The following is an 18682-nucleotide window of genomic DNA, read 5'->3' as shown; positions in this document are numbered from 1 at the left end:
TCTGATTATTTATTTATTTCTTTTTTTTGTTTAATCAAATAGAGTTAAAATCGCAACAAAAATCATATTACTTTAAGTTTAAGACTTTGTACAATTAAAAAAAAGAAAAAAATTGAAAATTTTCAAACTTTATTGAACGCATACTTCTGTACCGAATATACATACAAACTCAAGTGAACAACCATCGACTTGCCCCTTCTATGGTAGGCGCTCCTACTTGATCAAAAAAACTCGATTCTTGCAGTAGGTTTATGAGGACTGCTCTCTATTCTACATCTAAAACTATTTTTTTTGTACTTTTTCCTCTTGCAACTGTTTCAGTTCATAGATATGCCGTTACAAGTGAATTGCATGGTCGAGGAAATTCAGTAATCTTGGCCAATCAAAGCAAAAAGGAGCATCTCACTTAGTGAATTCCGTTGAATGACTTGATAGAAAACGGCGCTTGAACGGCGCTCTCAGCTCTTATTTCTCAGCAAAAAATTATGTTTTCACAAAATTTCTACTACCTTCATTAGCATTTATATTCTTTTTTGCTTTACTATTTTTACAGTTTTGGTTAGTTCTTTAAATTTTATAATTTTAATATAGAAGTTGCGCGCCAATCAAATCCCAGCGTAGAAAAAGTTTCCCAGAAAACCAATATAAAAGTGTCATATATAGCGACAGACCCAATTTGGGTACAAACAAAGACATTTCCAAATTTATTTGTTCGAAATTTTTTTTTTATTAGAAAATTCTATATTTTTAGGTTTCCTAAACATTTCACATTCATTTGCTTTCCTTTAGTTTTCAACCATGGCAAATAGACTATTTTTGTTATAAACTCAAAATGCCCGCCAGCTTAACTTAATAACTGTCTCATGGCGATTTCACAATATTTTTGTGTGTATGTACAAGAACACTGATATATATATATGTATATGTAATATATATATACATATGTATATGCTGATTTTCATCATATTCCGAATGCATATAAAAAAATACTTTAAGCTCGATAATTTGTTAAAGATTTAGTTTTTATGTTCTTTGCTACAGACTTAATGTCTCTTTACGTTCCACTGTTCGTAGTGTCAATTTCTTTGGAGAAAAGCGAAATTTTCAAAATATGTACGTAATCGTATTATGTTTATTTTCGTTGCAGTAAAAGTGTTTTTCTTTCTGACGCGCAAGGGATTAACTCGGAAATTTATTTGTGTTTGCAAAGCACACTTGTAAGTGGCAACAATCGAACAGCAACTTTTGGGATGGCAAATAAAACCAGACATGTAGCTCGGTGATATGTACATTGGTGCTACAAAAAAAGCTCAGGGATCCAATTATTGCGTTACTTTACGCGAAGTATTTTGAATGCAATGACGAAAACATGTGCTACTTAGCTGAAAAAATTTTACATTGAAAGAAATAGAAAAGTTCAAAATTTTAAATAACCAAAAAAAGTGCAGTTTTAAAATAAAAAAAAACAAGGAAAAAATTAAAATTAAAAAATTTAGAAAACAAAGTCATGTAATTTTCCATATTAATAATAATAACTAAAAAATCTTAGAAATTACTAAATTAAGACATAAATATAAAATAATTGTAATTTTAATTAAGCCCAAAATTTTAGTTCTTAGTCCAAATTAATATAAAAACGTTATAACTATAGTTTTCCATCTTTAAAGAAATGTGACAAAAAATAATTATAAAAAAAAATTTAAATATCATGAAATTAAGATTAAAAAATTATTGAAGCATAAGAAAATTCATTATTTTTAATTTAAAAAAATGTATTTCACTTCAGTACAAAAATTAAATTAATTCAAAAAATTTAATTTCAGTACAAAGCAAACAAAAATATTACAGAATTAATATAAAAAATTAAACAAATATTAAAACAATGTTCTGAAAAGAATTAAATATTGTTGTTTTTATTAGCACTAATAGATTGGCAGAGGTCTTCAATGAAATGATAACTAAAATATTAAAAAATAAAGGTGAATAGAAACTAAGAAGTCGGTATGTAAACCGTCACCACGTCTTTTGGAAAATCCGGCACCCGATTTCTGCTCACTAATTTCACACATATTCACATACTCGTCCAATCAGTCGTTGTCCAGATGGCAACGAAATATAATCTCATTTTTTTTTGCAAACACATCCCAAGTGACGTCAACCTATTAGCTCATTCTGTCGGCTCAGAGCCGAATAACGGCCAAAATGTACGGAAAATGAATGAAGAAAAAGTAGCACCGAGAAGTTTTAGTTGCGTATTTTTCATATTTTTGTTAAGTTTTTTACGCTCATAGAGTATTTTTGCATTTTTTTTTCAATTTTAGTTATTAATTTATTTTTTAAATTTCAAGAGCGAAACTTATTTAATTTATTTATTGCATATTTCTGTGTGGTTTTCAAATAACAACTGAAGTGGACTTAGCTCTATTTTTGTGTAAGGCACTAAATTGCTTGGTTTCCTCGAAATAAGGCAAAATACTAAAAAAATAATTTAAAAAATAAAAATAAAATTAATAAAAATACAATAATGAGAAAAAAAGCAAAAATAATAAAAAGCAAATAAGCAAATAAAAAATAAAAAAATAAAAAAAATATATTTAAAAAAATATATAAAAAACAATTAATACATAAATAAAATATATAAAAAAAATAAATACCAAAACAATTTTTTTAAAATTAAAGAAAAGTAAAAAATTAAAAAAAATATAATAAAAATTGAAAGTCTAATTAACCCTTGTTCAATTTTTTAATCTTTTCTGCAAAGTTTGAAGCTTTGTTTATATGGTATAATATTCTTGGTAAATTGCCATAAATAAAATTATATTATAAAATAAAATATTACTATAAAATTTAACTATAAAGGACATAAATTATAATAAAAAATATTTATAAAAAATATAAGTTAAAATAAAATATAACCACAAAAAACATAAATTATAATAAAATATATTTATAAAAAATATTAATTGTAATAAAATATTATATAATAATAAATAAATATTTTATTTATTTTATTTTAATATTTAGAATTGAGTCTATTAATCATTTATAGCATTGGCTTGAGTAGCTATATTTAAAATATTCAATAAAATATTACATTTTGCTAAGATAGATCAGAGTTTATTGACCTTAAAGCGAAACCAATTAAAGTCACTTAAGTTGTTTTGCGAAAAGTCCACAGATGTTGTTGATCAATCACTTTTTCATCTTTATTTTAGGCACTCACCATCGATATGACTTTTCAGTAACCCCTATACACACACATTAGAATACAGACTCACATATACATATATAAATATAATAAAATATAATATATTTATCATGCATATATACATAAATATGTATGTATGTTTTTTACGTATGTCTGCTGAGTCTTTAGTTGTCATAATTTTTGTTAATCCTCTTTTTAAACCAAACAATATTTTTCCGTTTACTTAATTGCTTTAAATATATGTAGCCCATACAGGCCCATGTATGTATGTATGTATATCGCTACTAATTCCTTACTAGCAATTTTTCAGTTTTTATTTTTTATTTTTATTTTTTCTATTTATTTTATTCCTTTCTATTTATTTATTTTTTCTATTTTATTTTCTTTTTGTTTTTTGTTCACGCCTACGCTCACAAGTATGCAAATAAGTAATATGCAAATATATTCCAGATGAATAAATAAATTTCACGCTTGTCATTCGCACAAATTTTTATTATATTCTTGCTAATAAACGGCAGATAACCTAAAAACTCTAAGCGTCCATTAAATAATAACTAGTCAATAAAACGCACACAAATATATACTTTTATACATACATACATACAAATAATTCCTGTACTTGTACGTACGCGTAGAAGTGAAACTAGCACTATGAGTTTCATAGACTTAACATACAAGTACTTTCAGGAATGCAGACGGCAAATCGTTTAGTACGTAAATATGTATGTGTGAGAAAAAATTAAAATTTGATTGATACTTGTAGTCATTTGAGAGTTCGTTCAACTACACAAATCAAAAAGTTTTCCATTTAATTACCCCTGGTTGCGTAAACGCACATACACATACACAAGCGAATATTTAAAATCACATGGCGGCACATCTTTTAAGTGACTTTGAAACACCAATCAGAATACCAGAAGAACTTACAAAAACAGCAGCTTTAAAATACTTCTATGTTAGTTTCATAATACAACATTTGCTATACATTCTCTTGTAAGTTTTATGTTATTCAGATTATGTTATTGTTCTCGATGTTAATGTAAAAGTATTGTAAAGGAATGTTTACAGCAAACCGAAAGACACTTTCTCCATTTAAAGAGCATTATTTCCTCTGTAACTTTGAGAGAGAAGAAAGAAATCAAACCGTAGATGAATGGGCAAGAATTCTAACGAAATCGAAAGTTCAACTGTGAGAAAAAAAGTATGCACTTATAAAGGGTGATTAAATTTCAAAGGCCGATGTTGAATGCGAACCACATCTAAACGTCAAGTTTTTTTTGCATTTCATTCGACATTTTTTAATTTCAGACTAACTCAATTTGAACCATGGAAAGATACACAATCGAGCAATGCGTTAAAGTTATTCAGGCAACAGTGGCAAGTGAATGACCATCTTCAGTGATGAGGCACATTTTCACTTCAGTGGATTCCTCAAGAAGCAGAATTGCCACATTTGGGCGAATGATAATCCAAGAGTGATTGCCGAAAGACCAATGCACCCACAAAGAGTGACTGTTTGGTGCGGTTTATGGGCCGGCGGCATCATTAGGCCGTATTTTTTCCAAAATGAGGCCGGTCAGGCAGTTACTGTGAATAGTGTTCGCTATCGTGAAATGATAACGAACTTTTTATGGCCCGAATTAGAAGATGTGGATGTGGATGATATGTGGTTTCAACAGGACGGTACCACTTCTCACACAGCTAACGAAACAATGGCTCTTTTGCGCAAAAAATTTTACCATTTGGCCTATATTTTATTCCATATGTAATCGAACCATACCAGTATTATCATAACAAAGTGAAATGACAATAATTTCCTAGAAAAGTTCTATTTTATTCAAAATCAACACCGGCCCTTGAAACTTAACCACGCTTTAGTTAGTACCTTGCCGATATTGTAATCTGGAGATAAATGACAAAATAATATAACTATTGTAAGATATTGTTTTGAAGGGTCTCAGCAATTTAAATACCTCGGTGTTTTACCAAAAAAGGACAACAATATGCCCCACACAATACAATATCGAATCTTGACCTCAAATAAAATATACTTTGCCAGTGTAAATCTTCTAAAATCAAAAGTTCTCGCACGTGGGTGTAAGCTGCACATTTACCAAGTGGTAATGGGCACGGTTCATATTTATGAATGCGAACACATGGACACTTAAACACGTAGATGCTTAATGCCTAAAAATTTTCGAACATGAAATACACCGAAAAATCTTTGGATCTATCCGGGAAAGTCATGGCGCATATAGATTACGGTACAACAACGAACTGTTATTCTTATGCAAAGGAGAAGATGTTATTAAACTCATTAAACCACAAAGAATACGTCAGTCGGGTCATATTGAACACATAAACAAACACATGAACAAAAAACCTTAACCATTTATAATCCGCTGGTTTCGAAAACACGAGGACGCACAAAAGTGCATTGGCTAGACCAAGTCATCAATTACCTGAAAAAGATGCACGTAAGCAACTGTAGGAAAACAGCCAAACATCGTGACACCTGGAAGAAAATCGTGAATGAAGCTAAAGCTGTAACGCTGCCTGATGATGATGATGGGGTTAGTCCACTTAGATATAGGAATGATGACGATACGGTATTCGGGTCAACGATGAATATATTCACAGTTTTTCGTGGAAATTCTGCAGCCAAAATCTTCAAAAAACAATTGCGGGGTGCTGTACGGAAGCATTTATCTACAGCGCCTTGGTGTTGTGGCGTGAAGCAAAAATTGATATTGGCGGAATTCGGGTACCTTTTTCTCGTCCAATGTTTCCACGTCTGAAATGTTGCATTTTGTTTCTACCCACTATAGCATATTTAACCCTAAATGAGTAGTTTTCGTCGGTTCTACGACCACTGCCGCTCTTTGCAATTTTTCTCTCCTATTGCGTGTCATATTGGCCCCTCTTTTCTTGCTTGATAAAGTTTCTTATTATTGAAAATAATATAGCAAACTTGCGTGTTTAATATTCATAAAAGAAAAAATTTATGAAAAGTAGGCTTACCTTTGAAATATGTAAAATAATGTTACCCTTTCATAGGTAATGATAGTTCCGTAAGCGTATTGAGATCTGGCATAGTGGATTTACATGGAAAAGGGGTATCCAGTAATTTAGCCTCTTTCGTTCAGCCATGGAAACCAACGATACAAAACGGGTGCATATTTCACTCAATAATGGCAAAGACACGCCACCGACTGGCTAGAGGCGGGCTAAGCGCAGGGTGATCTCAATCTCAGAATCGGGTAAGTATGAGATATGCTCTCACTGAGCAGACGAGACTGCAAGACTCTGTGGTATGCCAGACTGATCATTTTCATGAGTTGCACTGAATATGAGTCCATTTGGTAATCTCATTTGCTCTATCTGCCTTAAGGGGAAATAAACGACTGTTGCCTTATTTTCTCGCCCTGTTGCCTTATTCCATTTTTCCTCATTTGCTTCTAACGCATTTTGTGATGTTTGTAATCTATCACATCTTTAGATATATTCGAAAAAAATGTATTGTTTTATTACAAAATTATTTTGTCACAAGTTATCCAATAACTTCATTTGCTTCTAATGGCAGCAAATAAAAGAAACGGTTCCTAATCACAAATTTACGTATTAACTGATTGGAGTTATAGCTGTTTCCCACATGAATTATTGATATGAATCATTGACAGATATAAGAATATTTAATTTTTTTTTTATTTTTAGCAAAGAACTTTTGCATTTGTATCTAATAATTACTTACGATCTATATATTCTCCCAGCATATTCTTCATCAACATATATTCAAATACACAAATACACAATTTTCGTACTCACTGTAATCACTTTGTTCGTCCTGCGTTCCATTCACCGTACCATCGGGCAGCAGTTGTATGAAGCGATTCTTAATGTAGATTTGAATTTTGCGCGCCAAACCCGACAAATGTGATATGGTCGAGCGCTCATTGCGATCCAAATTGCTGGGCAAATGCCTGCTGACATTTGAGTTTCTAAAATTGTTCAGTCTTCTCGTTTTCGGACTACCGTCAGAGGAACGTCGCACTATGCCACCACCATTGGCGCCGCCATGATGACGCACAGCCACTTGACCACCAGCGCGCCGACCGGCCAAAGTCGCCGACGTCGAGCCCCCAGCCGGTGCCGCTTGCTCCACCGCATCCGCCTGGGATGATGATGGGGACTCTGGTTGGCGTACGCTGCGCTCAGTGCGCGACAGCAGAATGGCTGTGTGATGCGCAGAAGCAAATGTGAAGGCGGGTGATGGAGGGGCTGCTGCAGCAGCGATGTATGAGGAGTCCAGCACTGCTTCATCGGCAGAGAGCGGCGCCGCTGTGAAGGAGTAGGGAAGGCTTGTAGAGCTGCTGCTCTCATCCTGATAATCATTACTAACGGCAGAGTGCACATCCTCCCCCTCTTCCACTGCCTCCTCTTCAATGTAGTTAATATAGTTATCATTTTTTATATTAGCTTTAAGTTTATTACTGCTAGTTGTTGCTGTTGCGATTGTAGTAGTTTCGAGTTTATTTAACGTTCGTTTTGGCGCCACGGCCATTTGTTGATTTTGATTATTTAAATTATTATTTTTAATTAAATATTTATTGCTAATACTATTTTCACTAAAACTGAGTGGTGTGTTGGCGGTGGTGGTTCTGGTGATATCGTGGGCCGCATCACTTGATCGAGCCTGACGATCGGTAGTTGCGCTGTGATGTGTTACGACGGTGTTGCTGCTGCTTGCTACCACAGCGGCATCAACAGCATACGCAGCTGCTTCATTGCCGCTACTCTCATCGCTGAATTTTTTACGCTTGCGCTTATTCGATATCAAATTCAGCACTTTGATGCGTTGCGCATTGTGCAATAGATCGCCGCGTGAAGTTGGTGGTGCGTGTGGCGCAGGCTCATGACTTGCGCTCGCACTACGATCACTCCCAACGCTGGCACTTGAGCGTTTGCTGCTTGCATTAGCACCTAAAGCAGTGACACTTTGCGCTCGACTGCTTTTTGGCAGATCCTCTGTTGAAGGCGGTGCTTCTTCTTGCTGCTGTTGCTGCTGCCGTTGCTCACTTTCACTGTAGTTACTACTATTGCTACTATTTCGATTTGTATTTAAATTACTATTAAAAGAGAAATTATCATTTACAAGCACTTTGTCACTAACAATGTGGCTGCCACCGGCACCACTACCACCGTCGAAATCGTCGCTGTTGTCATTACTGCTGTAGCCGCTGCGGTAGGTTGTGCCGGTTGCATTGTTGTGAAATGCTCTCTCGGCGAAAAGTGCACTCACAGGTGATAAAGTGTCCATTGTGCGCGCTTGTTGTTGCTGTTGTTGCCCTGCTGCTGCTGCACTTGCTGGCATCGCATACACCATCATGCCCGGCCAGTCAATGATTATCGAAAGGAGGGCACCCAGCAGCGCTAGGGCCCTCCAATACAGACGTAAATTCCTTCGCATGAACGAGATAAATAACTGGCGTTAAGCCAATAATGCACGCTAACAGACACCAAGGTGACCAGTGTATACTTGAAAAAGTAATAATTTTCGTGCAAAATCGTGATGTGTAGCTCACACGCCTCAACTACGGGATCCACGTGGGAGCTGCGCACTGAGGTAGGGGCAGAGTGTGCGTAAGACTTAAGCTGTATTAATTGTTCGACACGGTCCTCAATACACCTTTCGCTCCAAGCTGACACAACAGGACGGCTTGGCCAGAAATTGAAATGTTAAAATTCAATATTTCTTGCTTTTCACTGCAAACTTTTCAGTCGCCCCGATTGCTGTTTTCTGGCAAGGATGGGGGAAATCCTCTGGCAGGTTATTTTGTGTTGCCTTTTTGTTGTTTTTTTGTTTTAATTGACAACAATTATAATTTATTATTGACACCTGGTGGTACACAGTACAAGTTTTTGCGTACGTATTTGTTTGTATGTAAGTATTTACGATTTTGTCGCTCGCTTTCTGTATTCGTTACAATTTATTTATTTTAATTTTTTTTTTTTTTTTTGATTTTTGGTATGCAAAATAAATCAATGTAATTAACTTTTCGTTTTTTTCCGAACTTGATTTCTTTTACGCGAAATTTGCTGTTGCTTAATCTGAAATTTTTGAAAATTTACTTTTTTCACGGCGCTCTTATTTTGTGTGCGCGATTTATTTTCTAGTGATTTATTTATGGCTTTTACTTTTTGTGCAAACTAAATATTTAGGTCACCATACTGTTGTAATATTTTACACAATACAATTTCAATTGTCGTTGATTTTCATCTTCGTCTTCCTCGTTGATATTGCATTTTTTCTCACTCTTCACAGTCGTCGATCTCCTGGCCAAGACATTCGAGAAATGGCGGAGATTTTTTTTTGCCGCGTGCATTTGCATAAAACGTCGGTGTTTGTCGTTAACGGCTGTTCGCAAGCGCGTTTAGCTCTAAGCACTGCTAGCCGGAATGCGAATTTACTGAAATCACAAGTACGTAGTTCGACAGGCTTTTAGTGTTGTTGCTTTTGTTATTACTAACATTTGTTGTCGTTGCTATAGTCATTATTTTAAAACACCGTTTGGGAAGTGGAAATTGTCAAAGTGTTGAATGTAACTGCAATTAAAGAAATAGAGAGAAGAGTAGAGGTGAGAATTCAATTTTTTTTTTTAATTATAGTAAATTTTAATAACTAAAAAAATAAAAAATAAGAATAAATTTTAATTAAATATTGATGCATCAATAAGGAAATAAATTTAATAAAAGTTTGAATAACAGTCGCAAAATGGCTCCTCGATAAGAAGGTCGCATAGACCTGTCGAGTAAAACAAAAATAAGCCATGTGTGTAAATGAGTGAAGAAACTACCATAGTAACAGTACAGACAAAAAGGAGATGCCATAATAACGGCGTGATGAAAATCCACAAAATACCAGTGCAATCCGATTTTTTTATATTTTTGCATCATAAAATTAGTCGAGTACAATTTTATGATGCAAAAATATACAAAATCGGAATACCCTGGCATTTTGTGGATTTTCATCACGCCATTGAAATTATAGTTACAAACATAAGTTTTAATAACTAGCAGATGCCGCGGTTTTCTTTGCGCGTTAAATGAAATACCTAATATGTCTGGCAATTAACACCAACAAATTTTTAAAAATGAAAAGCAAACAATTTCTGTTTTTAGTTGGCATTTTTAATAAAATATGGTAATTCCAATAATTTTTCATATCAAAAATTAAGTGGATCGCCATTCTAAATAATTAACAACTTTATAACTAAAATGTGCCCCATGATAATTAACATGATATACAGTGCACTCGCGATAACTCGAACTAATTAAAACAGGCGCTGTTCGATTTATCGAATTTGTTCGACTTATCAATTGAGTGTGCTATGGTAAAAAAACAGTCATCGATATCGATTTTTTTCAATTAAATTTATTTATTTATTTACATATGGATATGAACATGAATATGTTTAAAATAATTAATTCGTTTCAATATTTTTCATCAAATATTTGGCAGCCTTTGTGTCAGTTACACAAAAAAAGTCAGCTTTAACAGAAAAGTTAGGCCGAAAAGAAAGTTGTAATGTGTGTTTGTCTTTTCTTGCCTGCAGCAATGTTGAATATGACTTTTTCACGCAGAAATTGAAGAGTGTTAACCTTTGCGGGGCTTACTTGTTCAGTTGTGGCCCACCTTATTGATAGAGCTAACTGCCTCCTCAGATGATATCCGCTCACAAGTCTCAGTTGTGTTGTTAAACTCAGACTCAGAATCACTAGTTTCAATTATTACTTCTGTGTCGGTAAATTCGGCACCATCATTCCATTTGTTAACATCATAAAGCGTAAATTCGACCTGTAAATTATGTTTTTCATGTTATGTTCTTTCAAGATGAGTCCACTTATTGGGTAATTCTTTTTTCTTTGGGACAGAAACCATTTGTATAAAGCGGCTTTCATTTTAGGAAACTCAGAAGCTTTTAAAGTTCTCCTCTTCCCAGGACCCAAAAACGTGTTGTTTACTGCTTTTAAAATTGCCTTGTCTTTCTTTTTTATAAGACTTATGGTGGACTTGGCTACCCCATATTCCTTCGCTAGAGAAGTAACACTACGTCCACGTTTAATTTTGTTAAGGACTTCGGCCCTCTCTTTTAATGTTAAACACTGCAACCTTTTACGATCCATTACTCACGTGCACTGATATACTACAAATGACAAATTTAAAGCAATTTGGTCAATGCAAGATGTTGTTCCCAGAAAACTAACGGGATATTAACGTCGAAATATTCATATGGACAATACACTAGTATACATATAATTTATATACATATACTATTACATATGTATGTATGTACAAAATGTACATGTTTGAAAAGAATGTGTGTACAAATAAATTTGTTTTTTTGTTCGAGTTATAGCGCTTTAATATTGTTCGAGTTACAAACTAGTCAATAGGGAAAAAAATGTGTTCGAGTTAGCACGTCGTTCGACTTAGCGGCTATTCGAGTTACCGCGAGTGCACTGTATATCCAAATACTAAATTCAACTGTACCATTATTTGCAACTTTCACATTAAAAGTTAGGTGGCAACGCCATATACAAAACTTTCTTCATGCACTTCAGTGCATATTGCCATATCCAAACCGTTTGTCATATTATATTATAATTTAATATGATTTTTTTTTTATTAAATGGCAACACCTTTTAAAAATTTATTTTTTATTGGATTAAAACTATCATTACTTTCATATTAATATATTCCTGTAATATATTTCGGAAAAAATTTTCTTAATTTCCAAAACAAGTAGGTGGCAACACCGGCTAAACAAATGTCGAACCTCTTTTCACTCTTTTGAACCCCCATATCCCAAACTCTCATTTTATTTCGTTATAATTTAAAAAAAAAAGTTTCAATTAGATGGCAGCACCCTTTGAAAATTTATTTTTTATTGAGTTAAAACTTTCACATTAATTTTTTTACATATTTTTATCAGTAATATATTTCTGTAAAAAAAGTCTTAATTTCCAAAAAAAAGTAGGTGGCAACACCGGCTAAAAAATATTTCAAACCTCTTTTCACTCCTTTGAACACCCATATTACAAGCTCTCATTTTATTTCATTGTAATTTGAAAAAATATTTCATGTAAACTTCAATTAGATGGCAACACCCTTTGAAAATTTATTTTTTATTGAATTAAGGCTATCACATTATTTTTTTTACATATTTTACCAGTAATATATTTCTGTAAAAAACTTCTTAATTTCCAAAAAATGTAAGTGGCAACACCAGCCCAATTTTTTTTTAATTATAGCTCGTTTAAATGCCTTTTATTGAATTCTGTAGCTTAGTAACTAAATGAAATGTGCGATAAATTGTTATATTTGCAATAAAATTCAGGTGGCAACGCTGCCAAGAAAATTGTTGTTAGAAAGTTTTTTTTAAATATATATACTTTTTAATAAATTACTTCCGTTAAAAAACAGGTGGCAACACTCATCTCATGTCAGTATATCACACAAACCATCTACAACTCATACTTAGGCTTTTCAACGGTTAGATGAGTTGATGCTCTGAAAGTAGAGGAAATCCTTACACTTCCTATTTCTATCATGACGATCTTTAACACAATCAGTCAGCTCTTCCATAGAGGGGGCCCGAGGAAGTCGCATTTAAGAATTCATGAATTCCTTGAAAGTTCACTCAAAGTTTCGGACTTGATCTTTTAATCTCCCCTGTTGAATCTGGAACTTTCCTGGCGAGCATTTAAGATTTTCTTTCGCTCAGTATTTAACTCTTTCTTGATTGGCGCGAAGTTAGGTTAGAATAAATGGCGAGAGGCCCACTTGGGCAAAGAATCAAAATTAGTCCATTTTGATGCCATACAGAGGGAAAAGAAGCAAACAAAAGGAAGGAATCAAAAAAGAAGAAATAGAGGGCTTTAGATTGGAGTATGACGACCAACAGTTTCTAATTACATTTGTATTAACTGCTTGAAGCTAATGATGAAATTCACCGGGTATGTTAACCGACAAGAGCAGGTGAGATGAGATGATTCCACCCCATCCTTTAGGCCACTTCTACAAGTCTCACCACATGGATACTTAACGGACAATTCGTGGTAAGGATACCCACAAAAATCAGAATAAATAAATCAAAATAAAAAAATTCGATGGCTCATATATTCGTGGCCAGAAGGATCTCGCAACGTTACCCGTTTGCGCACAGGAGCAGACAATAGATTCTAAAAGTAACCCCAATACTCTCATTTCCCGGTGAAATCATCTTGAAGGTCCCCTGTCTAGCCAGCTCACTAAGTACATATTTACTACTCGGACTATTCAGAACCTGTTTTGAAAGGAAATGTGTCGCTGAGCAACTGGTGTGATCAGAAATAGTGCGATTGGAGGTAAATAGTTAAAAGATTATCGACGAGATGAGGTTTTCTAGAACCTTACTGAGTTCTGCTTTTTCACGCTAGCGCTACTTACAGATGCTATGGTGGTTAGTTAAACTTTCTTGTTATGGTTAGTGCTCAGATATGCTTCGTCAGTCTTGGTAGTAAACGTTCAAATTTATTCCACACATTTTTTCAATGAATAAAAATATTACGGAACTAAGCTCTGTCTTGCTAAGCAATTAAATTTATTTGACCCACTCGCAAATTTCGCACAGTAGTTCACAACTAATTACTAATGTCGGGAATAGCAGGTATTTATAGGTAGCCCCAAGTCACGGCGTTGAAACAGAAAAAAACAGGCTACAACCTGAGCAAAGAAAAAGTGAAGGCAATTAATTTATTTGCACACTGAATTCTCAATTTCTTTTCTAATTTGTTTCTTTTATTTTGGTCAAAAAATACGCATAATTAATATTTATTAGGGTAGACCAGGACATTTTCTACTGCATTGAGGCGCATTTGCGACTTGTCATGCGGCAAAGAGATGCAAACAAGCTGACGACACAACACTAAAAAAGATATACGCAATTTGCAATGGCCACAAAATGCATTGCCGGCGGGAAGGAAGGGTGTTTATGATGCAGACGTCATGTCAAATTTAAATTAGAATTATGCACCTAACTATTTAGTGCATGCACACTTGCAACATATACACACATAAATACATACATACATATATACGCATATGAATTTTTTTATTGGCGAAATACTTGCAAAAGCTAAGTGTGAATTATTCTGCTCTGCTACGATGTTGCGGCATACGAGCACACATCGTAAAACCAGTATATTTTTAAGTGGCGTGCAGTGATCGCTGGCCTAACAATTGGGAAAGAATAATTACTTTTTTATTTTTCTTACAAATATTTTTATTATTTTAAATTAAAAAATATCTTTGAGGATATTTTTAAAATTCAATTCTAATTTTCTAATACAACTTATTAGATTTTCACGTATCCACGTAAATTTCAGTCAAGACGCCATAAAGTACTCTACGATAGTTAAATTGTTATTATATCTAAAGGACTCAACTAGCTCCCAAATTGTTAATAGACATTAATCTACTTTTTCCTCTATGCTGCGCAATAAATTCCACAAATCGCGTCCTAAAAATGGTATTGAGTTTCGCTTGTTGGTTAGGCCCAACATTAAGACGTATTAAAATCTCATACACTCACTCGGAGGCTCAACCTGAATGTCCTCTGTGAGCAACAAAAGGTGTCATATTCCTTTAATAGGAACTATTTTAATACTCTCTACTTAAACTCGCAATAAAATTATGGACGCTCGATACTTTAAACTTCACTAAAAATAAATAAAAAATTGAGCCGTACACTTCTGTTATGTTTTTGGCCGAGCTCCTACTCCTATTTGTGGCGCTCGTCTTGATTTTGTTACACAAATGGAGGAATCGACTCGGAACAGCAAATGTTTTTAATGAGGAGCTTTTTCATGGCAGAAATACAGTCTGCCATTGCCTGCCGAGGGGTGACCGCTTTTAGAAAAAAGACTAACTAATAAAAACTAACCTCCACTAACTTCATTAAAATAAGGTGTGATTTTATTCCACCTTTTCTTCAACTTGGAATATTTCGCACAGGCAACTTCTAGTTATTGGCTGTTGGAGATCTATACAACCCCAACATTGTCTTATCATACGCAGAACATCCCACAATCATCGTCGTTTGTTGTTCCTGTATGTAGTACTTTTGGCAATTTTTCTTAGATGAATAAACAACTTTCGTTGCATCTGCACCACTGATTTGCATTTTCGAGCTCATTCATTATTCCTTCAATATTATTATATCCGGGAATCCAGCATGAAGTTGCGTAGGCCCAGCCAAGTGATTTCAGCAATCTTCACAATAAACAAGATTTTGCCTGCTATCTGGCATTAGTATGACGCCTCATCTGCAAATTCACCAAGTAGAGATTGGCTACATTTACTCACGTAATTCTGCTTTCTTTCGATGGAGCTTCTAAAAGAAGGCGCCGAACTTTGAGTTGTGATAGCAAAGCAAATCTCATAGCAAAAGATGTAAGAAGAAGCTAAAATCTATTGCAAAACGGAATAAAATTATATGAGTTCCAGTACAACGCGGTCTTCAAGAAAATGAAATTGCCGCTAGTTTGGCCAACTGCGGAACAACGGGTACCCCACAGCGACCAGAGGGCCAATAATCGGAATGCGTTCTACAGGAATCATGAATCGGATCAGCGATTATGTATGCAATTTACATAAAGAGCGATGGTCCAGTACAGAAAGCTGCAGAACTGCAAAGTGTTTTGTGATAAGTCCGAACAGGAAACTGTCGAACTTTCTTCTAAAACCTGGAAGAAACGACCTTCGGTTGATGGTTGGTATTATTACAGCACAAAGTCCATAGAGTTAGCCTGGGTTGCTAAAAAGAGGCGGATGGCACTTAGATTTTTGTCTGTGAGAAGCCTGCATTTGCTAAAGCAAGACTACGAATTTCGGGTTCCAATGTCATGAGAATGAGTAAAATTCGATCTCTCAAACTGGAGCATATTTTCAGATTTGCCAAAGAATCTGGAAAATTCTCAAAGGACTAGCTATTTCCATCTTTGTCTCCATTCTATCCTATCTCTTTCACTTTCTCTGTCTCTTCTCGCCCTTCCTACTTAACTATCAATCCTTTTATCTTCTAGAGCTTCGAATACAATGTGCTTGTCAGCCTGAGTGTTTTAGGAGTTATCAATCTCTCGGTGCTTCTTGGATCGCCTTTTTTTCAAATTTCAATTTTACTCTACTTATTGGTCATACAGCGACTTGTATAACCTTCGACTTTCTGACATCAAATGTGTGAGAAAAAAAAGCTCAGTGAGTCAATCTGTGCTATTCACTGATTTACTGTACCAGTGTCACTTTTGCTGCTTTTATTCCTGCACAGGCAAAGTAAAACAGTAAAGAGTGAAAATAAATTAAAAAGGAAAATCTTTTTAGCCTATCATTCAACGACTCTGAAGTCATTGCCTTGTAAGCCTAATAACAAAAATGATTTATCGACTGTGATGTTCTTATCAAAGAAATGACGCGCGCATCTTTTTGAACTTTAGTCAAATTATGCAGAGCGAATGCTAGTAGCACTTTTTCACTACTAAATGATCAATAAATATTTTCTAATATTTATTTTTATAATATAATATAATTTCTATAATTTCTATATACAAGGTGGCACAAAATTAATCATCCAGATTATTTTTTTTTTTAATAACATTTTTACAAAATAAAAAAAATAATTTTGAGTCATGAAAATCTTTATTTTCACTTTTACGAGTTCCTTGCCTGTTTGTGTACTACAGCAGTTTAATTCACAAGTGTCAAATATGTTTGACGTACGACGCCATTTGCAGGTTGATTAATTTTGCGCCATCGTGAATCAAATGACGATTTTGCATTATCAGTATCTGATTTTGGATGATCTCCACAAAATTCCGGCTCGAGCGAAGAACGTCTACATGGGCATTTGTAACTCGCGCCCCAATGGCAAAATGTTCTTCATAAGTTTCAAGTCAAAAATGTCAAACTTTCCAAAGCAAATGTCAGCTAGCACCCAACAGCACTTGGGGTTACCGCGGTTCGTATGTCATTGTATGTGCACATACATGCATACACATATTTGTATGTCAACACAGAATAGCACACATTTCTTCAGGCAACATTGAGCTCCAACAACAACCTCAACAACATGAAGTGGCATCTATTTATTTTCGTATACGACACAGTTTGTAGGAAAATTGTTTCGCCCTTTGTTGTTGTTAGAAATTTTCATGCTGCTGGCAGCGCCACAGCCGGTGAGCCACTTCCTTCTTGGCCTTTTCGCGTAATTACTTCCACACATACATGGGCATACGCACGCACGCATATATGTATTCTATTTATTTTTGTATGCAAGCATTTAAATTTGTTTTTCTAAGTTAATATGTATGTGTGTATGCGTTTTTTAAGATAATTTCACTTTCTGTACGAAATGCGCCACTTTTGCGTAACCTTTTTTCGCAATCACAAAACATGGCAGTAATAGCAACATCGCCGAAAACATTACAAAGCCGACTGTGGTGGTGGCTGAGAGGAAAATTCTGTTGCCAACGAATTGTTGCGTTGATGAAATATGTTGTTGCATAAAAACTGATGCACCATGCTGAGTGCTTTTATTTTTATTTTTTTTTTTTGTTTTTTTTTTGGTTTACTAATTTTTTTGTTTTCGTTCTCTTTCACTAATGCGGTACGCGCTCTCTGCGCAATTCATATTCAATTTATTTTATGTAGGTACATACAAATATATTCTATAAGGTGGCGCAAAATTAATAATCCAATTTTTTTTTTTTTTTGAGTGCCGGAAATCTTTATATGGACTTTTACGCGCTCCATTGCTTATCCGTTTTTTATATTGCAGCTGTCTAGTTCACAAGTGTCATTAAGTGTCAAAATTATAAATTTTAAGATGGGGTGATTAATTTTGCACCACATTTATAAACAAAAAATTCACTGATTCAAAACTGATTTTTTTCTCTTCAATATTTTATTACTACAATTTTTCCCCGAATGGATGATTAATTTTGCGCCTCCTTGCGTACTTCTTTATTGCGCGATTTCCAAAAATCTTCCGCAAAATCTTTCTCTAAAATGCTCCAAGGGACGAATATTGTCATCGTGCAAGCTCCTACGATAGGACGCGCATATCATCGGCATACGCCAACATTTGTATGCTTTTATAAAAAAATATATATAGCGCTAGCAAAAATATGGAGATTTCCATGAAATTAAGAATATGATTTTAATTTAGAAAAACACAAAAAGTTTCAAAATGGGTCACTTCTTGTCTCTGGTTCGCTGTACCTTTTTGAATATACATAACTCAAAGAATTTAAGAAAACCACTATGAAATTTGCAGTTTTTAATTAAAAAAATGGAGATGCTTTTCAAAAATTACACAACAACGTTTTTTCTTTTGTAGCTTAAAGAAATTTAATTTGAAAATTTATAAAAAAGAATGT

At 34.2% G+C, this 18682-nt stretch overlaps 1 protein-coding gene across 5 annotated transcripts in view; it reads right to left on the bottom strand.

The window, feature by feature from the left end:
• LOC128867813 (rho GTPase-activating protein gacZ-like) overlaps positions 1-18682 on the bottom strand; it is a 170644-nt gene that overhangs the window by 82335 nt on the left and 69627 nt on the right. For all 5 annotated transcript variants that reach the window (XM_054109334.1, XM_054109344.1, XM_054109354.1 and 2 more), the window contains exon 3: positions 7034-9811. In XM_054109334.1, the coding sequence (XP_053965309.1) occupies positions 7034-8675 (1642 nt within the window). In that variant the 5' untranslated portion in view covers positions 8676-9811. The remainder of the gene's footprint in view (positions 1-7033; positions 9812-18682) is intronic.

Source organism: Anastrepha ludens, chromosome 2 (assembly GCF_028408465.1).
Source record: "Anastrepha ludens isolate Willacy chromosome 2, idAnaLude1.1, whole genome shotgun sequence".
NCBI lineage: Eukaryota > Metazoa > Arthropoda > Insecta > Diptera > Tephritidae > Anastrepha > Anastrepha ludens.
The sequence above is the reverse complement of the archived record's forward strand: the minus strand, read 5'-3'. Positions and strand labels throughout refer to the sequence as shown.